The sequence below is a fragment of the Ptiloglossa arizonensis genome, chromosome 3, assembly GCF_051014685.1.
Source record: "Ptiloglossa arizonensis isolate GNS036 chromosome 3, iyPtiAriz1_principal, whole genome shotgun sequence".
Classification (NCBI taxonomy): Eukaryota; Metazoa; Arthropoda; class Insecta; order Hymenoptera; family Colletidae; genus Ptiloglossa; species Ptiloglossa arizonensis.
The window spans coordinates 15,181,178-15,203,274 of record NC_135050.1 but is presented as its reverse complement, the minus strand read 5'-3'; the positions used below and the strand labels follow the sequence as shown (position 1 = coordinate 15,203,274).

Below are 22,097 nucleotides of genomic sequence, written 5' to 3'. Positions count from 1 at the left end.
TGCGATGCTGTGCCTTGTCGTGTTCCTACGAGTAAATTCCCTACCCTGTCTGTTCGAATCGCGGTTACTGTTTTTCATTTTTTTTTTTTTTTTTTTTTTATATTTTTTATACATCTCCTCTGTTTATCGGTTATCGAGTCTTGCCGCGTATGCCCTACATACGTAGGCGCGATCGTGTTTAATGGACTCGTCCCTTGCGATGTTCTCTTCACGCGCGTTTCTGCATCTTCGGTTATCCTGATTCACGGATAATCGATTAAACGGTATTGTCGAGTTTCCCCCGTTTATTCTCGCATGCCCTATCATTTTAGCCAAGGTTTCACCCGATGTCGACTTTCTTGTATTTTAGAAATTTTGGTAATTTTGTTCCACATTTCGATTTTGAGTAAACATTCCCTTGGAACGGTATTCGAATAGAAATAATCGAAGTAGCACTTTTCTCGTATTTTAGCGACTGTATTCCCGCTTGGACGTAATTGACCTGTATTATTAGACGTAGCTATTCAATCGAACAGTTGGTTTCCCCGTTTCTTGTAGCGCACGGTATACAATTTCTCCCGATAGTGTACCAAGATTGTACGATATTACACGTAAGATTCTGTACAGCGTTCTATTGGATTTTTCAACGGTAGAACATTTTTTGCTCGATACTTTTCGCTTGTCAATTTCCTCGAAAATTAAAAAATTTTCGCTCGAGATCCACGTCGAGTAAACTTCCTACCACGGTTCGCATGGCTTCTAGCAATTAGAATACGTCGAGATAGATTGTTTTTCTACTATTTCGAGACGAATTTTCGCGCGATTGCTCGTCAAGAAGAATCGGTGACCTCGTAAGATTTAACCGCGCATCGATCACGTCCCTTCCAATACTTTCGTGTCGTACTATTTTCAGATTTTTTATTTATATTATCCGCGCTCTTCGCGTCGACGTAAAATCGATCGATACTCGAAACTCAAAACGACTAGAAATTTAAATTAAATTTAAATGAAAATTTCAATTTAATTTGAATGAAAATTTTAATTAAATTTAAATGAAAGTATAAATTATTAAACAAACGATACTCGATAGACGAGAAATCGTAATAAATATTTACTTGTCCAGAAAAAAAGCCTCGAATACACGACCCTTGATATCGTCTTGTGCTTAAGATAAATACGCTTGTCGATTTATTAAATGTTTAATACTAAATATCTTTGCGAGTCTCGCTCATTGGTATAGATGTCGGAACACGTGTCCCTTAATTTTCATCGCAGAAATCGTCGTAACAAGGTGGGTCGAAGTCGATGATTTCATTGTTACGACCTGTTCTTGCAACTTACAAGTGTGCCGCGTGAAATGCAACGCGTAAGTTTCGATGAAACTTGACAACTAGAGAAACGAAAATTATTAGAACCATGCTCGGTGAATGGTTCGCGAAATATTTTGGAACGAATTTTGGTGTTTCACGGTGAGATTCTGTATCTTTCGATTCTGGGTTAGGTAGCAAGTTTCTCGTTGGAGGAACTTTATTATTGCACTCAGTTTTTAGGATCGTATCTCGCTGGTAGCCGACGTTGATAAAATATCGTATAATAAATGCAGATCCGTGTAAGTGTCACTCGAGTTTTCATTTTCCAAATTTACGCATCTCGATGAATCAACTATCGCGACCTTAATCGATGCGACTGCGTCGTTCGTTTTTAATAAAAGGGAACACGACGATATCGTATATAATTAAAATCGTGCACACTTATATAAATCGATAAACAAGTGAAAAGAGCGAAAAAAAGAAAGTACGTTTCGCGACGAGTTAACTCGTCTCGATCGCACGATGAACGCGACCGCGTCGTAATTTATTCCCAATATAAATACGACGATAAGGTACAATTAGAGACGGACGTGGTCGGATAAATAAATAATCGAGCGAGAAGCAACTCGTTTTGCTCGGCTGGACGACGACTATTTTCTAACGGCTGTTTAATACGTCTAATTGATAATGTTCCGTGCTTATCGTATACACGAGGGAAAATAGATTACGTCGATCGTGTTTCGAAGCAACGAAACATACGGATTTAGTGGCAAAAAATATACACAGGGAACGGAATGTATTATAGTTTCGAGTTACGTTGTTCCGAGCCGCGCCATTCGGTTCCTTCCCTCGATTTATCGAGGGGGATAAACGTAGATCGTGGAAGCGAAGTACCCGCAGCGTTCGTAATGTTTGCTTAATGTTGCCAAAAAGTTCGTCGACCTACTAACGGGAGAAACTGCAGCTGCTTGAATATTTTCGCGCGTTGTAAATTCCGTGATGTATATCGATCGTGAAACGTGTTAATGTCGGTCGCGTTTCCCCGCGTATGGAAAACACTTTGTACGATTTTCTTTCTCTCTTTCTTTCTTTCTTTCTTTCTTTCTTTCTTTCTTATTTTTTTTTTCTATAATTTGTTCACGCGCGAGCATTGTATTAACCTCGTAATTTTCCAAGCATCGCGGTAACCGTAACAAATTCTCCTTATTTACGAAGACGATGGTCCCGATGGCTGGACAAGGAGCAAAATACGATTAACCGCGACCCGGATACCGCGTTATACGTGCGAATATTGCCTCGTTGTAAGTTTCGCGAAAGTTTTTCGCGCCTCGGTACGCGATAGGGTGTATCCAAACGGTGAGAAATTACGGGAAAGAGAGGAGCGAGCAGGATGTTTCGTTTTCCGAGAAATTCGCGTAATCGCGGCTCGGATTACGTACGGTCGGTGGTCTATCGTAGATGTTCCAATTATAGAAATTTACGGACAAATTCGAAGGCGGATTGGCAGCGAGGCGGGGTTTAAAGAAGCGTAAACCAGGAGGCAGCGCGGAACGATCGTTTCCAAGCGATTGCCAGATCCAGCAGGGAGAGAACAGTGCTCGCTTATATACGTATAGAAGCTCCGATGTTTGCCTCGACGTTGCCAAAAAATACAATGACCCAAATAAGACAAGTTGCGCTCGTTCGTCGATACTCTGCGCCGCGCGCGATCCCGCTGAAACTGTTTCAGCGAAAAGTAAGAGCGGCGAGCCGCTCGATATTTATCTCGCGGTGAAACTGTTGAAATAAAAAAAAATATATATATATATATACACGTACACACAAGTATCTTTTACTTTCTGAACTGTCCGAAGATCGAGTAAGTTCAATATTCCGCGTATGGAGTCACGAATGATAATCCAGAGGTGCTCCACGTGCTTGAAAAATTCAGCGACCGCGTACGCGAATACTCGAGTTTCGTTAACAACTGTCCGTTATTCGTCGACGTCTTTTTTTTTCGATCTAGAAATTGTAGTAAAGATGTCGCACTGTTCCTCAAATATATTATATGTATATTTTTGTTTTTAATAAAATTACCGTTTGAAGGACATGTTTGATATTACGATGGACAATACGAAGCATTAATTGTTAATTATTGATATTCGAGAGCAACGGGTTTCTCGTAACACGAGTGCAATAGTTTTTCCAAAAAAATTCGAAATGTTACCTAACGCGTCTTGTAAAAAAATGATAATCAAGTTATTCGAGTGCAAATTGAACAAATCTTGAAAAAAAAAAATCGTTCGATCGAATGTATATTGAATTTTAAAGGAACGGTAATTCCTTCTAATGATATCATTGCTGAAAAAGAATTCAGGAGTTCGATGTTTGAAACCGATTGTTATCGATTGAGTAATTTTTCACATTGCCGTAAATTTACACGTTGGACGACAGACGAGGATCAGTATCGGTACCGTGCACTCGTGTGAGATTCTCTCGAATATTCGAATACCAGACGAGCATTATGGAATGTCACGTTGCACGATGGAACAGATTTTTCAGAACGGAAATAAGCGATCAACGATTGAAAATCATCAGGACAACCGAAGAATACGTAAATGCATCGTGATACTTTCACGTCCTATTCGTTGGCATATTCGTAGGTCAGGGCATTCGTGAGCAACGACACGTAAGCTTGTTGAACAAACGAGATAATTGATAGTGCTCTTATAATTGAAAGCCTACTCTATCACTTCTCTCGACAGTTAAAGAGGAAGTCCCTTGTACGAGGCTGAAAGGCCGGGTTGACTTCCGATTTTTTTTTCGGAACCCGTATATCTGATTCGCTGCGCGCAACGTGCGCGTCGTTCAGCTTCTTAATTCTCTGGACGGTGCTTTTAACGAAGATCTAACGAGTTGATTCGACCGAAGAACACGGCGATGCAATTTCGTGCTCGTTACTCATATTTTTGTACCGTTACTCGCGCGATAGATAAATTATTTATCAAAACGGGGGACTAAAATTGCTACGAAAATATTATTTTCGTTTTCAACGATCGCTGGAAATCGCGCGCTTTTAATATCGCAAACGTCTCGACGACGTTGAAATAAAATGGGAACACGTCGTTGTCGAAGGTACGATGGTTATCAAATTCTAACGTAGAATTGACAAATATCAATATATATGAAAAATATCAATAGAATTTATCGACGATACTTGTCAATATATATATATATATATATAAATATCAATAAAATTTGTCGACGATACTTGTCAATATATATATAAATATCAATAGAATTTATCGATACTTGTCAATTCTACGTTAGAATTTTATTACTATTTTGGTAAGACAAAAGTTAGAATTTTATATCTATTTAGTAAATAGAACTTTACGTAGAATTTTCTACATTAGAAAATATATCGTCTGAAATACATTACTGCCCATCAATGGTGAGCGAAAAATAAAAAATGTCGGAACAGTTACGAGAGACGTATTGCTTTTCGTTGAAGTGGATTGAAAATGCCACGATCCCGCATTTACAAAGTACTGTACGCATTGGTCGTGTATCCAGTGTATCGAATCCAGTGGCTAAATAATTCAAGCGTTTGAAAGATTGAACGACTCGCTGGGGTATTCGCTGAGAGAAATTTGAAGGATACGATTCTATATACTTTTTCAGCTTGAAGACGACGATGGCCGAGCTGTGTTCGGCAGACAAGGTCAATGAGTAAGCTTGCTACTTATACAGGGACTGCGTGACATTCGGCTTACGGATTTGGCTCGAATTTTCTATATAGGATGACTCAAAGAACAACGATCGAAAACTGTACAAACGCTTTGCAACGCTTTGCAAACGGTTTGCTAGGATAAATGTGAAACGACCGCGAAACAATTCTATGCAATCGATGAATTCTTTCAACGTATACTGTTTAATATCCAAGAACACATATGCGTTAAAATTGAAAATAGACAAATGGAACACAACAAATGGTTCTTTAAAATCTTTCCCTTGGATTGTCTCGAAGCCGATTTTCAAACTCACTTTCGTCTCTGGTAACGTGTCCTTTCGTTCTTCGAATCTTTTTCTTTTTTTCCACATCGTTCATTTTGTACACGCCCTAACAATGCGTAGTTCGCCACAAGGATGGAGCGCCCTGTAAAAAAAGAAAAAAAAAAAAATATTCTGCGTTGTCTCGAGGCACCGATTGTACACAAAATTTGGACTAAATCGATGACCCGAATGTCGTGCAGTCCCCTCGTTAGTTAAATTCTCCACGCACGATGATTCATCTTAACCGTCTTCCTTCAATTGCCTTCACAGACTGCCTCCATGTTCTGCTAGCGTAAAGCGCAATGCAGCGAAACTCGTTTAAAGCGTTTCTTACTTACATAATAAGTTTATTCGTACAACTCGGTTTCACGGTTCTCATTTCTCTTTTAGCGACAGCGATTAAAACGTGGCGCTTTCGGCCAACGTGGAAAACATTTCAGATTTTTTTAACGCTCGCGGTGGAGATCGTAGTATCTTGGTCGTGTTTTCATTTCGCGTTACGTTTTGTAAATCTTCCACGGGTTTGTATGTAAGTAGGTTAAAAATACGAGCGTTGATTTCGTAAACGTAAACATTTCGTCTGGCGATAAATCCGTACGTTATGGTACGGAAAACGTTTTAATGGAATTTTATTCCGGGCCACTTTCTTTATGCGAGACACCGAACGTGTTAACGTATCGAGGATGGACCGTTTTATTAAAAAACGCGACGGCGATGAAATTGTAACGATTCCGGGGAAATGTTTCGGAATTTCTTTTTCGTACCGGTATCTTCGACAGTATTTTCCAAACGTGTACGATATCGGTGGAATTTGCATTATCAATCCTCGATACGTCAACGACCGTGCGATCACGTGTATCGATAGATATCGTTAACTTTTTATTTATACACAGGGATTAGGATGTAATCGAACGGACGATTTCAGTACACCAGTGAGTTCTGGCAGCAACATGGGCAGTATAGCACGGTTTCCAAAATTGGACGAGTGTGCCCACTTTCATTACGAACACGTTGAACTCAGTTCCTTGGAGGTCAGTTACATGTTATTATTTTTCACTTTACTTCTTTAAGCTTTTGGAGTCGCTTCGCGAATAATTCTTATGGAGAATTTAAGAAAGTCAGGCCAATCGAGAAATGTACGAAACGGGTATAACGCAGTTATGATACTTTCGTTTAAATTTTTGGTTAAATTTTGACATTGTTTTTATTTTTTTTTTTTTTTGTACATTTGATTCTATTCTTTTCTCTGTACGTTACGGCAGACATTCGTTTTATTTACGCACAGACACGGATCTTTGATAAAACGAATACTTTGGGCAAATACATTATTTGTATTCTATATACACGGTAAAAATGTAAAAGTTACAAATTCAATGTCCTGCGTAAAAATTTCAATCCAGGCGTTGTTTTGGACTTGTTCTACGTTAAAGTTAGGTAACAGTAACGATCGACCGTTTAATCTACCGAAAAAGGAATTTTACGTTTCCTGTAATTTAGTCGCATCGTAAGAACCGACGGATTAGAAGTACTCGTATTCCACCTCGTGTACAAATAAAAATCGAAATTATATGCTTGCAGGTTTCACTTAGCGAAGCTTCCAATGATTCAGACAGCTACGCGGTTAGAGTAACATCCGGAGATGCATGCTGGACCCTGCAACGATCTTATGATAATTTTGTTATGTTTGACAAGCAATTGCATCGTTGCATATTTGACAGGAAGTTCTCTTCCTTGACCAAGCTACCAGATGCACGGCCAAAAAACACCTGTGATATACTGAGGGACTATTTGACTAGGTTCTCGCAGTTAAATCACGAAGGCCTAAATTGCGGTCCTGTGTTAAATTGGTTGCAGCTAGATAATAGAGGAAGAAGAATCCTCGTGCCAGAGTCAGATTCATGCCCTATTAACACCCCTGCAGTAGCGGCAGCTTATGCAGTGAGACCTTACGTGGCTCAGGCACCGGATGAGATCTCCTTTCAGGTGAGCTTTCAGTTTCAGAAGTACAAAAGATGATCCGATACTGCTCAAGGTAATTAGAGGTTCGTGTTACCGGACAATTCAGGGAAATGAACCAAATTTCAAGAACGATAGGCACGTGCAATTTTAGATTACATTATTGTCCGGGTTGGTATGTCGAACCATTAATGGTCCAAAGTAACAAGCAACGATACATCATTCGAACGAGTTAGTTTCGAGCGGTGTATTATTTCGTAATTTGCACGTCTTCGATTATTTCGAGCGGTACACCGTTTCGTAGTGTGAGAACACTTCGATGGCGTTTGGCAGCGATTTAATTGTAAACGCATTGGTGGTTTCCAGGTTGGTGACATGATTTCTGTAATAGACATGCCACCTCCAGGGGAAAGCACATGGTGGCGTGGAAAGCACGGCTTCGCAGTTGGATTTTTCCCGGCCGAATGCGTGGCTGTAATTGGGGATAAAGTTCCACGACATCTGACCGTGTCAACGACCGTCAGGTCGAAGTTACCCGTGAAACCGGTGCTGAGGAAGCACGGCAAACTGATCGCCTTTTTCAGGTCGTTTATACTGAACAGACCGTCTAGGAGGCGACTCAAGCAGTCAGGAATCTTGAAGGAACGTGTATTTGGTTGTGATTTAGGGGAACATCTTTTGAACTCTGGTCAAGATGGTGCGTATATCTATCGATTGCTCTCGAATACCCCGGGATCGATGCTCTGACAATGTTTTTCAATTGTTTCAGTGCCTACCGTTTTAACGTGCTGCGCCGAGTTCATCGAGAACCATGGATTGGTCGATGGCATATACCGCCTAAGCGGCGTGACATCGAACATTCAGAGATTACGAAATGCGTTCGACGAGGATCGTGTTCCTGCATTGCATTCCGATGAAAGTATTCTACAAGACATTCATTCGGTGGCGTCGCTATTGAAAATGTACTTCAGAGAACTACCGAATCCACTCTGTACATACCAACTTTATTCTACTTTCGTTAGCGCGGTTCAGGCTAACACCGACGCGGAAAGGTTAAGGCGGATGAGGGATACCGTTAGGAAATTACCACCACCTCACTATAGGTAAATATACAGAGGGAACGTTTACATTTGTTTGTCTAAACCTGCCGAAGATTATTATTGATCGAACATTCTACTTAATCTATCAGAGTCCTGTCCGCTTTTTACTAGGGGTATTTGTTATTGGAGTACAACATTGCTTTTGCTATTACTGTTTGCATACTATTTTCCATAGCTTCTACATTTGAATATAGGTGTTTCTGTTTATCGACCATTGAGTGAGAATTATTATTTATCATTCCTTTTGCTATTACTGCTTGAAGACTATTTTCCATAGCTTCTATATTTGAAAATAAGTGTTCCAATGTCCCGACGATTGAGTAAGAATTATTATTTGTCATTGCTTTTGCTATTACTGCTTGCAGACTATTTTCCATAGCTTCTACATTTGAAAATAGACGTCTCTGTGTCCCGACGATTGAGTAAGGATTATTATTTATATTTTCAGAACGTTAGAGTATCTTATGCGCCATTTGGTGAGAGTCGCAGCACGCGGCGCGGAGACCGGTATGACGCCGCGTAACGTCGCGATTGTCTGGGCACCGAATCTCCTGAGGTGCAAGGAACTGGAAGTCGGCGGCGTGGCGGCGTTGCAAGGTGTTGGCGTGCAGGCGGTTGTTACGGAATTTTTAGTCTGTTACGCGGAATTAATTTTCGGGGACGGTCCCGTCGGACGACCGAAATCATTGGCGATCACGACACCCGCGAGATTGCTCAGCTTGGAGGAAGCACGAAACAGAAGTCTGAGAGGCGAACCGGATTACATAGAAGTGGGCGCTGGCCCAGCTGGGTTACCATTACATTACCACACGGTCATAGAGCTGCCGCGAAAGAGAAACGGCTCGAAGCGTTCACCCTCGTTGAACTGGAGAGCTTTGTTCGGTAGAGGTGGTTTGGGTGCCAGAGGAAAACCGAGACAAGTTGGCACGCCACCTCAAACAGAAACGGTGCCAAGTTCCTTAAACTCCTTACGACGGTTAAGACCCGTAAAAAGTGCTGATAGTTTGGACGGTGAGGACAGCTTAGGTCCTCTTCTAGGACCACCACCGGCCAGACCCTGTGGACACAGTCGGTCGGTCTCGCACGACTCGTATTTCGATCATTTAGCGGACGCGCCCAACGCCGCGTCGCCGTTGGATCTGTCGGAGATTCAGCTTAACTTTGATCTGGAGGAACGAGAAATGCGTATGTTCTCGGAGGAAGAGAGCGGAGGTGTGGCATCGGTGGAAGCATCTCCGCGGCGACAACGAACGGAAGGAACGCAGAATACCGCTACCACCGGCGGATCAAAGAGAAAGAGATCACGATTGGAAGAAAGACTGCAATGCGACGTCGAGTTGCGCTTTATCGATAGCCAAAGTCCCGATCAGGTAAAATTATTACCGCCGTGTTCGAAAATCTGTACACGTATACCATTTATCGAAGCAAGTGGAATATTGTTAAACGTGAGTCCGCAAACCAACTATTTTCGAGGTATACTATAAAATATAAATGCTTGTATCCATTGGCAAGAGGTGTCTAATCACGAATTTAAAAACGCTACGTTCTTTCTTTATTTTCGAACAATAATTCATTGTGCCAATTCGTGTGGATTGTAAAGTAATATCGAGTATACTACACTTTTTAACAGAGAAATGATTGCTACGGTCGGGACACAATCAACCGACTGTTCCAGACCACTGAGAAACTATCTTCAAGATAACGTTCAGCCAGCTTGCACTCTGTGCCGTTTCTTTGTTTAAATCTGCACACATACGCTCCGTTCCTTGAATAGAGAGTATGAGAAGTAGACTTGTAACTTGAAAAGTGGTTGGTTTAGAATCCACTCGTTGTTAATACGTTTCTGTTAATTTTTACAAGCATTATAGGCGTCTAATAGACGAGTATCGTATTCTAAAACTGTATTAACTATATTTTCCGATACAACATAATTTATGTATTACGGATCCGATAAACAAATTTTTCATGTATTTACAGGTGATGGTATCCGCGGATATTCACAGTATGGACACCCCGTCTCCGTTACCCACACCAGGGTACCTTCCACTATTATCCGAAGGTTCGACACCGCTCACCCCTGCCACGTTACATGGAACCCCGCATTCTACGTCACCTATACCAGCCAACAGTCCTAGGATAAGTTTCCGAAGTTTCACTTTACCGTTAGAGATCGACGACGAGCAGGGCAACGCGAACAAACTGAACAGAACTAGCGTGTCTTCCGATAAATCATCCGACCCTAGTCATAGGTTATCCGTAAATTTAGAAGGGCAGAGTAGCGCTAAATCTTGCGAGAGGATAATGGCGTACGATAAACGCGTAGATTTGTACGACACTAAAGAATCTTCCAAGGCTCAGAAGACTACAAAGGAATCGAATCTAGTAGTAACGGACGTAATCGACCAGGAGATGACACCTTGCGATAGGTTAGCATCTCATCCTAGCGAGATAGAAACCACGAAAATAACGTCTCCGTGCGAAGACGTGGGAAATAGATCGAGCACGTGTACCGTTGATGAGAGCAAGTCGTCTCACAGCGACAGCAAAGACGTATTAGACGTACGAAAACACGACACACCGAACAACAAATCCATCAGTTCGCAAAACGAAGACGTCATGGTTGGAAATTCAAACGCACATAGAAACGAATTGTCGGGACTACCATTGTCCAGTGCAACCGATCTCGATTCCCCGATGTCCTACGAGCAGACGATCGAGGATCTACCGGATTCCGGTTTTGTGATTTGCGATAGCTCCGACAAGATGTTCACCAACACGGAAACACCGCAAATGACGTCGAACACCAACGATTCTGGCGAGTGGGTGATAGTCGAAAGAACCGGCTCGATCACGACACCCACGACGCCCACGAGCGAATCGAGCAGTCCAAAGGATCCATTGGGAGGCACCGCGAATCCTGCGATAGCGACCGACACGCCGCAGTTAAGATCGATGTCGGAGAACGTCTCTAGGACATCGTTGGATCTTACCATGGGCTCGACCGTGGACACCGACACGTCTTGCATCGGTGTCAGCGACTTGACCGAAAGTCCCATTCTTCCTCAGGAGTCCGCTGGTATGACTTTCGACGTGGCCGATAGCAGGGACCTCGAGGAGCATCGCATCAACGCGCAAAGGACAACCGGAACGTTCGTCGATGGTCAAGCAAATTTCGGGCTGGTCGATTCTGGAAACAATTTCTCGAACATCGTTCGCTCGTCCATGCACGATCAGGATAACGGGAACGAGAAAATGTGCACCGTCAGTATAACGGACATTCGTTTGAATCAGAAACCCAACGAAATGGAGCACGAAGTCACCGCGTGTTACAATCAACTGGACAACGCGAAGGGGTTCAACAGGAACGAGAGTCCGACGAAGAAAGATCTCGGGGAGGAGGAATCTTTCGAGAACTCTCAACGCACCACGAGAAGTCTCGATTTCCAGCAACCGGATATTCGACGTTCGTTGCAGTTGTATCAGAAATCATCGTTCCAGAATAACGATCGTCGCTCGTTTTCCAGCCAATCGAACAAGAACCAGGATATCGAGTTGTCTCTCGCCAACGTCGACAATAACAAGCAACGTTGTCAAAATCAGAAGCCAGAAAAGTGCCAAAGCTTCGAGTACGTCTCACCAAAGGAACCGGCCAAGAACAGTAAACAGCACAAGCAATTCTCGACGTGTACCGAGGAGAACTCTAAATGTAACATCGTGAAGAGCAACCAGCCGCAGGAACACATCGAGATGGTGATACCGTCGGAGAACGCGACGGAGCCCAGTGAAATAGCACATCCACCGGAAGGTGCATCCGAGACAACGTCTTTGAACTCATCGTGCACCTTCTCCAATGCGTCCTCTCCTGTGGACGATTCCATAGTTTTTCGCGACACGGCAGCCATACTGCAAGAATTGGCGCTGCAAAGATTATCAGGTGGCATGATGGGCGATCTATCCGTTCCCCCGAGAAGAAAGTACGATCTGGAGGGCAACAGGGACCGCAGAAGTTTCGATTCCGAGATCGGGAGGGAAATAGTGCGGGAACGAAAGATGCGACAGGAATTGGACACCGCACGGGGAAAGTCCGAGGAACCACCGGTGAACAACGCTCAACATTTGCCACCGTGTTTGCGGGCGCGTCACGCGAGAGCCACTCGAGCGTCTTTGAGTCGTTCCCTGGACGAGGCCAAGTTCAATAAAATGAGCGAGGAGGCGTCCTTGCCCGTGAAACAGACCACCGAGGACGCACAGCACAGCTCTACGCCCAACGTTGGCGCCAGCTCGAACAGCTCGAGCAATTCCGACAAGTCTCATCTGAAGAATCTCGGTGGTATTGATCTGGGTGATCCCCAATGCAGAGAAAGGATAGAAAAGTACAAAGAGGAGAGAAGGACGTTCTTGAGGGACAAGTACAGATCGGAAAGCTTCCGTGGAATGATGTCAAAGGCGGAGGACGACGGGGAGCAAGCCCTTTTAACTAGGTTAAAACAGAGAGCCTCTAGACCCTCCCTTCATTGATGTTAACGTAATATTTATGAAACATTTTATCGAAGCGACTATCCTGCGTAAATGCCTCTAACGCGTTGCACGATGAATTATATGTATAATTCCAGCGGAACCGCTGGTCGCGCCGATCACGTTTAACCCTTTGCTCTCAGAATCTCTTTCGAGCTAGGATGAACGGTAGCGTATTTTTGTCGCACGTGTTGTTTTCGTTTAAAAGTATTCTGTGCGACGAAAAAACAAAAAGAGATTATTGGCAACACTTCGCGAGATGCTGTAAGCGACGCGAAGCTGACCGAAAATTGTAATTGCAACGTTCGTTTGCAGGGTGTCTCGTAATTCTTGGTTTTTATTCCAGTTGTAATAGGTTTTGAGTCTTTAGTTGTTCGAAAGTTTTTACGAGTTTTTAATGTAATTTCGTTAATGTTTATGGGACACGATCATGAACAGATGTAGTTTTTATATTGAAAGCACGTTAATTGAAACTTATGTCGGTTGCACGTTTAACCAACGAATGTATTTAAACAAATGTATTGAAAAACCATTGGTTATTTTTGGTTCGGGATACTCTGCAGCAACGCGCGATGGTTTCAGGTTCCAAGAACGTGTGTCCACCATCGAATCTTTTAACGATGAAATGTTTTATCGACGTGTTGAAAGGGAATTTAATAATTTTTTGCCATTTTCTTTTCTTTAAGTATTATCATACAATAGTATTTACAATGTTTTTTTTTTGTTTGTTTGTTTTATAAGAGAATATTTGTTGGAAGCGCACCAACATATGCATTTAATTCTCGTATATTAAATTATTGGAGTGCAAAGGGTTAAAGCATGAAATCCGAGAGAGAAGTTAATCGAATGCGAGTGGCATAATGATGTTTAAAAAGAAACAAAAGGAAACGGTCTACGATCGATGGTTTTCAAAAGAACTCGATCGAAGCTTGAAATCGATGGAGAATCACGCTCGTTTCGTCGTTGTTGTTAACAGAACAGTCCGATGACTTGAGTGTTCTTAATTTATTGTATATGTATATATACACGTACATCGAGATTACGTGTATTAGATTATTTCTGTTATTGTTACGAATCTTTAAGAATCATTTTCCATTATTGTTATTATCGCTCCCAAAGATGTCTCATTAGACTTTTGCGTTTGTCGCGCTGTTCTGTTAATCGACTGGTAGTTCAATCGATCGTTGCCGTACCAGAATTGGGTCCACGAAAACGAGTTCGTTGTCAACCCTTTGCACGCGAAATTTCCCTTTTCGTCACTGTAGCCGGTGAACAACTTGTTTCGAATGTTATTGCGAAAGTTAAGTTTAAAACGAACAAATTTATATAATACTCTGTAATGGTTACAAAAAAAAAAAGGAGAAAAGAAAAGAAAAGAAGAGAAAATGATCTTCGAATGATGCATGTATAAGAGATATTATATAGTTTATAAACATTGTAATGCGTTCTCGTTTTCTACGTCGTACTGTTCGCTCGAAAAACGTCGACTGTAGAACTGTAAATTCTATGAATATTCGTTCGATCTGGTCTCGACGCGTACCGGGTGCAAAGGGTTCAATATAATATTGTAACTGCGCATGCCTTCGTAATTGATTAACGTAACGATATAGTTGAGTTAAGAAAATCGAGACGCTTCCGTTTTCTGTAAATTTCGTCGTTGCTCATCGAACCGAGTATTTTTATACGACGAAGCGTTTACCACAGAGAAAATTTGTTCATTCGGTGATCGAAGCGTGTATCCGGAAAACTTCATTTCATTCTTTTTCTTTTTTTTTTTTTGCGTTCTACACCGACCGATCGTTCGATTCTTCGTATCTCTTGTTAGCTCCTTTTCCCCTTTTATTCTTTTCATTTCATTTGTTTTACGCGTACGTTTTCACGCCGATCGCTTGTCACAGCTGAGATAACACACGTAGTTAGAAATTTTTAAATATGTTACACTGTTTAGCAATTAATATCGAGAAATTAGAATACTCGTTACTGTTCGTGTTCATTTTCTTCTACTTTATTATTATTATTATTATTAATATTATTATTATTATTATTAATACTATTATTATTATTAATATTATTATTACTTTTTATTACAATTTTAAGAGCTCTGATACGTTTCACAAATTTTCATGTTTGTGCTTTGCACGTCGCTCGAATACGAGTCCCCAGGATTGCAAAATTTTCTTCACTATATATTATACAATTCAATTCACCGTATTAACCTAAGTATTCGATAACAAGTGTCGATAGATTTCCTTTCACGCCGTGGACTGGTCCGCGGTGGTCTATAATACGTCTTTTGTATATGCTAATTATTATTTAGTCGATATGTAATATATTAATTTATCTAATCTAGTTTGGTTATCGATGAAAAGAGAACCTTGCTCGAAATCAAGATTACTATCGGGACCGGCTGTTTGTTTAACGTTCAAAGATTTTTCGTCAATCTGTTTTAATTGCTTGACAGTTTAATAGAAATTTAATTGGCGTAGAGAGTTTCATCGTGCCGCAAGATATACGAGAATCTTAATTTATTCATTTTTTTTTTTTTTTTTTATAATTGTATCTTTTGTGTAGTCGTTACCGAAGAAGCACCGTTCCAATGCAAGCAATAATCTTTAGTTCGAAATCGTTTTTCGTCTCAATATTCAATCACGACTACAATCGTGCCACAAGATATACAAGAATCTTATTTTATACATTTCTTTTTTTTAGTTTTTTTTTTATCTTTAGTTCGAAATAGTTCGAAATCGTTTTTGGTCTCAATATTCAATTACGACTTCAATCGTGCATTTCAGTTTTTTCATTCCTTTTTACGAAAGCGTTCATACCGTACGAAAAACGACGGAAACTGCTGTAACGACATACTATTCCTGAACCTATCGTGAGTGAGATTTGTCGCAAAACTCGACAACATTCCAGTCGTTTCGAAGACTGGTTCCTTGTCCGAATCACGGTCTCGGTCTCCATTTTTCCTCGGTAGCGGAACGCGCGTATAATCAAAACTTAAGCAGGAGTACCGAATTCTGTGATAGCATTTATACAACTTCATAACGAACCAATTAACAATATCTATCTCGAAATCTAATAGATCGCCAACGTATTGTACATTACGATCCCCGACGAAACGAAACACGAAACTCGGAGGATCATCCATTTGTAATCCTGATAATGCTCAAAAAAAAACGTACACACACACACACACACACACACCGTTTGCAAGAAGCTGTCGCACGAGAATAGCGATGTCACGCGAAACCTTTTTAATCTCTTACATTACACGAAGTTCATACAATGGGTGATCTAAAAAAAGCGACGAAGAATTCGATGGGTCGTGGTACTCATAAAAATAGACAAAAATGTCCAATAGCATAGATCTGCGAATCAGTCTCTCGACGAAGTAACGATTTTCTGTTTCGTCTGTTTCTTGTTCTGACACGAGTGATGATTTGTTTACACGTTTTATTGGAGTGAAATCTTAACGTGCAAAATAGGATCGTTGATATTTGTAACATTTTTTTTGCGCCCGCGTGCGATTAGAGACGATGGTGAAAATTTCTACGATGAGAATTACCAAACGAGAATAAAAAAGATAATAAGATAAATTGAGACTTTAATCGAAATCGGACCAAACTCAATTGGCCGTACAATATCGGTTCGTTTATTGTGAATTATTTTACGTTGAAACGATGTCGGTTTCCTTGTTTGTTCGAGATACAGACAACATTCGCAGATTCACGGTCAACGAGACAATAGATACAGTGGTGGGGATAGCCCTTGGGTGGCCTTGAGCGGTCACTCGATCTCGTCCCAACCGTGGAGACAATTTCACGAAAATGGAAAATCGTATGTCGGTCCAACGGAATCGTATTTTTCTGGGCCCTCGATCACTGGACATTTTTAGTAAATTTCTGTGCGTACAATTATATCCAAGCTCCCGAAATTGTTCGATCCTGTTTTTAAAACACCCTGCATCCAATCACGATATCGACTCTTTGCGATCCAATATTTTGCGTATTTTTTTATGCTACAATAACGACGTGGTACACGACACGATCGTTTCTCTGTAAACCGAAAAACAAACGCGACGACCAAGCACAGACACATCGCTCGAAGTCTTAACAACAAAAGAAAAGAAAAAAAAATAGAAGAAAAGAAAAAGAAAAGAAAAAAAGAAGAAAGAAAAGAATACTCAAAGCTATTAGTTACATTTGTATTTAAACGTTTACCGAGAATTAATACTTAGTGAAGAGAAAAAGCACGCGACGAGTACTCGTAGAGGAGGAGGAGGAAAATGAGAGAAAAAAAAGAAGAAAAAATATGATGTTTTTTTAATAAATGTTAAACAGAAACGATCACGAGCGAGGGGAAAGTGTCGCGAGTTTAGGACGTTGCGAAACGATTAATTTCAATCGGAGGTTCGCGTTAGAACGGAAATAGATGATTGAACGTTGCGAACGACACTATTTGTTGGCAATGCGGATAATACGAATCGGAGCAGTTGAATATTCCTCGTCCGATCACTCTTTTCGCTAGTATTTCTCCTTGTTCGATGTATACACATAGTTCGCGCGATTCTCGTTGAAACGTTCACGGACTATTTAAGGATTGTACGAGGCAAACGTTTCTACGTTAGATACCAAAATGACTGTAACGATTTGCATTCGAATGCTGCAAGTTGTTCCAGTAGTATCGATATTGCATTTTTCGTTTTTTATACGTAACAATGAATTTCCCAGCCGAGCATCGATCGTTCGCGTTACTAGAGCATTTCTCTACGAGTTGTCGAGGAACGTTTACCGTTTCACGATCTCGCGATACGAAAAATTTATACAAAGAATGTAACCTCGGTCGGTTATACAAATTTGTAAATTTTAATCCCCGAACCGAGTGTATCGGTGTACGTTACGTCGAACGATCGATGCTCGATTCCGTTGTCGACGATAAGTTCTCGTCTTCGCGTTTTTTTTTTTTTTTTCTTTTTTTTTTATTAGCAATTCGTGAACGCGTAAGATCCGTAAACGATATGCATGCACAAGTAGCGTATCCCGATTGACGAAAAGTAAGAGAAAGACGAACCCGTTTAGAGATAGAAGTATTTAACAACTTCAATAGTCGCTTCCCTGGATACCGCGTCCGATAGGAGTGGCCTATAGTCAACGGTATTTAAATAACGCCTAAAAAAAAAAGACAAAAAAAAATTAAAGAAAAAAAAAAACTTGAAGATGCATCTATTTACGAGTACTTCTGCACAATATAATGCGCAATAGCGGTACATCCGTAGGATGTATATTTTTAATAATTTGAGATTCTCGCGGTTATACAGGACGATAGGATAATAGTTGTAGAAATCTGTGAAAATGAAGAGAAAAAAACACGCGCCTACTAGATATAATACTTCCTCTGAACAAATGATATGCAGACTAATCCTCCCTTCCCACCTTTCATCCACTTCACCCTACATAGTCGCAAGGGCTAATAGTAATCTTGTTTTTGAGTGTTGAAGACCCACCGTTCGACAACCTGGACGCATTTTTGTCACTTCATCCCTCCTGTATTTACCCCGTCACTCCTTTTTAGTTGTATCTTCGTCTTTTACGACTGTTCTGTTATTAAACGATACTACTGTTTTGCCTACTACGATTATAATTATAATATATGGAAAATTATATGTAAACAAATATAAATACTATAAATATTGGAGAAATTATGTCGCTGGTATGCTTTCTGGACCCTGTCTCGTTTTTAGGTTAGAACTGTGTCGAAAACGGACAAATCGAACGGTATAAGAATAATATCAATAGTTTCAATATTTTGTCAATTATACGTTCTGGAATATTCTTTCCCTGATAATTATACTTTTCACGTTCGACTTAGAAGTTGTACTTAATTTGCGAGACCGATGACTGCTCTTCTTTTCCCTCTCGGATAATATTCAAGTATTCGTGATGTTAAAAGACGATATTCTTCATTAAGTAGTATATTATACATTCTCATAAATTCGAATAGTATCGAAAGGATCATTTTTCCAAGAGAGTGTAAAGATGTTTGTAATATCCACCCTTTAATTACATCCGTTTTCGTCCAACTTAGATTCATTGGATAGAATCTTTCTAGTAGGTTTAGCAATTTTACAAGAAAATCACGAGTGAGTGTTACCCACTTATTTCAATGAAACATTATAAGGCAGTTAACGAACCGAAAAATGTTAGACTCCTGTTCGGTAGATTACTTACACGATATATTTAAAAATACAAGTAATTTCTCACTTAGCTGCGTAACGTACTTCGATAGCAGTGATCGGGCAGTTTAAATTCGAATTCCGTCGAAGTGCATTTACAATTGAAAACGTTTTAATTTCGATTGCAAAAAATATATTAAATCCCGAGTAGTGTGCAATTGCGAATCGTCGAGTTTTGGTGTCAAAATTGCAAACAAAAAGCGACACTGAAAGGTGTTTTGGAAACCAGAAAGGAAAGCGTATTCTCGCCTTATCACGCGTGGGTCTTTTTGGACCCAGGAAGACTCGCATTGCTCGTACCAATGGTACAACTTTTCTTGGAACGTTTACATAAAATATTTGAGCATGGTCGAATTACGGGCTCGGAAAGACTCGAATTGCTCAATTAACGACTTTTCTTGGAGTATTTATTGAAAATATTTGGGCAAGGTCGAATCACAGGCTCGGAAAGACTTGTATTCTCATAATTGAACGTTGCTCAATTTTCTCGGAGTATTTATTCAAAATATTTGCGTAAAGTCGAATTCTGTAATTGCGGGTCCGTTTGGACCCACGCGTGACCTCTCCCGCGGTCGTCTGAATCACCGCGGAGTGAAATTGCGTGACAATCGAGCCGAGTTTTCGCGGGAAAATGCATTCCCGAAGAATCTCGTTTGTATTCGAATCGAGGCAGTGACAACCGATGGAACGCCTCAAGCCTGTAAAAGACCTTTGGTCTTTAGTTCTTTATCGTATATCCTTGTCGCTCGATTCGGTATCTATTCAATACCCACTCGATATTCGTCTCGTGTCGTACGAGCGTTGTCCCAGGTGTGTATCGGCGATTTAATAAGGCAACCGGGCACCGCGTCACATTGTCATCTCGAATAAACTCCTTTTCGAGCCGGTCTAACCTCTTAAAACGGTAAAGGACCTTTGGTCTTTACTTCTTTAAACGCGGTGATAGAGTGGTTGAAAGGTGAGGACCACTCGAGCGGTGCCGGAAGAGATGCGAGTACGTACAGAAGGGGGTTGGCTGGGCTGCCTTTATGCCGTACCAACGAGGGCCACTTCAGAGGGCAGGAAGCACAAAGGTGAGGGCGACTCCGTGACTATCGCTGAATCTTCCACGGTAATTATTTTTAAACACGTCCTGGAGATACGAATCTTTAGTGGGCTCTAGCACCGAACAGCCGAGTAAACTTCTCGCATCTCCGTAGCCTAACTAAATAACCGGGCTAATTAGGCCGTAGCCGTGCCCTCCTAGAGCCTCGTGGTATCCAGAGCTGAGAATTCTTTTTATTTTTCGTTTTTATCTTTGGACGACGACTCCTTGCCACCCTTTCGTCTCGCGCTGGTTGTCTGCCACCGTGTCGGAAAGTTTCTGTACTCAATTTCGTTTAGCAGTAAATGGCGTTGTCCTAGATGAGGCAAACTTACCGTGGCCGGGAACATCGACCCCCTTAAAATTAGGATTTCTTCGTTCGTTTTTTTTTTTTTTCACACATACTGGCTGGAAGAACGAAAGAAAACCATCGGAGGGAAAGAACACATTTGGAACGAGAATTGCGCAATTAAAAAATGTTGAATAGAATATTTTCGTTATTCGTCGGTGTACAGTGGTGGTATGGTGTCAATAGTAGAAAATGTGGTGTTGGACACAAGTGTGCAAATATCTTGCGAGTGTTCTTTCATGGTGTAACCAAAGATTGGTAGGTTTTAGTTGGAAATCTTAATTTTCTTGAAAACTTCGTTACTCTCCCTTCAGGTGTTCCAATTCTCTTCAAATTTATCGCTGAAAATATTAACAATCGTTTAACACTCGTCTGGTAAATTTAACTATTCTCTCCCTCTGCGTTCCAGACGTTAGATTTATCGTTAAGAATATTCGATTTGTTACGTTACAATTATTTCTTGACTCGCCAACGTTTCGGAGTCGATATTTATTTATTTTTTTTTTTTTTCTTGTTATCGATCGAAAACCGTCGCGCATCGAGAAGTATCAATAATACACAATTTAGCGCTCCCTCTTTCATTTTCGTGCCTCTACCCCCTTTTTTCTTACTTTCTTTCATCTTTTTTCGTCGGTCTTCCGATCGTTGTGCTTCTCCGTCCTCTGGTCGGCTCTGCAGCAGCACGCTTTCATAGTGTGCAAATCGAATCAGAATGCCGCAGGGTCGTCGACAATGTTATTTGTTAGCACAAGTGCTGTAGTAACCGGAGGTTGAAATAAGGCCAGATTGCCCACGGTGATCAAGTTAAGGGGACAGGACGGTTTGACGAGTCGAAAAATTACTAATACTTTGGGGATCTGATACATGGATACACATTTAATTGACATAAGTTTTCGTGGTTTATTACAGCACATTACGAAGTACAAAAAACAACACTCGATCAACCCTGATCGCGATACAAAACTCTAGCTTCATATTATCCCATAGTCGGTAACGATCGTTGATTATTTGCGTACGACCAACGAAGACAATAACCGTTTCTCGATCACGAAGTGAGCGCCGAATCTTTTATTCTTCAATTTGAAGTGGGTGTAATTCGTGAACATTTCTTTTATCGAACAATTGCAACGTATAACGTTTTCACGCACGAGGATCCGTCTTTGAGAAAATTGGTTCGAAGTAAACAATCGATTTTCGATCCAAGAAAGAACGTCGAATCTTTTATTCTCCGCTTCGAAATAGGTGCGATTCAATTTTTTTTACATTTGTTTAGATTAATTCTATTTGCATCGGTGTTCGTAACATTCGTAACGGTGTTCGTAAACATTGACACGGTGGCTCGATATTATCCGTTTTCCATCGATCTTTCAACTCACAAGTAGAACAAGTAAAAATAATGACTAATGAACAGACAAGTTGGTCCAAGTCGTGCTCGATCGCTCGTTCCTTCGATGAATTCTACAAATCGATTTTCTCGAAAACGAAGCTACGCGGGAACAAAATTTCTCCCAAAGTTTCAATTTAGTTTTCCACG

At 40.9% G+C, this 22,097-nt stretch overlaps 1 protein-coding gene across 4 annotated transcripts in view; it reads left to right on the top strand.

Annotated features, from left to right (window-relative positions):
• Positions 1-18,593, top strand: part of Cdgapr (GTPase-activating protein CdGAPr) — a 37,688-nt gene extending 19,095 nt beyond the window's left edge. For 3 of the 4 annotated variants that reach the window (XM_076306143.1, XM_076306145.1, XM_076306144.1), the window contains 6 exons: positions 6,218-6,355; positions 6,903-7,307; positions 7,647-7,977; positions 8,050-8,383; positions 8,829-9,825; positions 10,358-18,593. In XM_076306143.1, coding sequence (XP_076162258.1) covers positions 6,218-6,355; positions 6,903-7,307; positions 7,647-7,977; positions 8,050-8,383; positions 8,829-9,825; positions 10,358-12,898 — 4,746 coding nt within the window. In that variant the 3' untranslated portion in view covers positions 12,899-18,593. The remainder of the gene's footprint in view (positions 1-6,217; positions 6,356-6,902; positions 7,308-7,646; positions 7,978-8,049; positions 8,384-8,828; positions 9,826-10,357) is intronic. The other variant, XM_076306146.1, reaches the window with a different exon arrangement.
• The last annotated feature ends 3,504 nt before the right edge of the window (positions 18,594-22,097 follow it).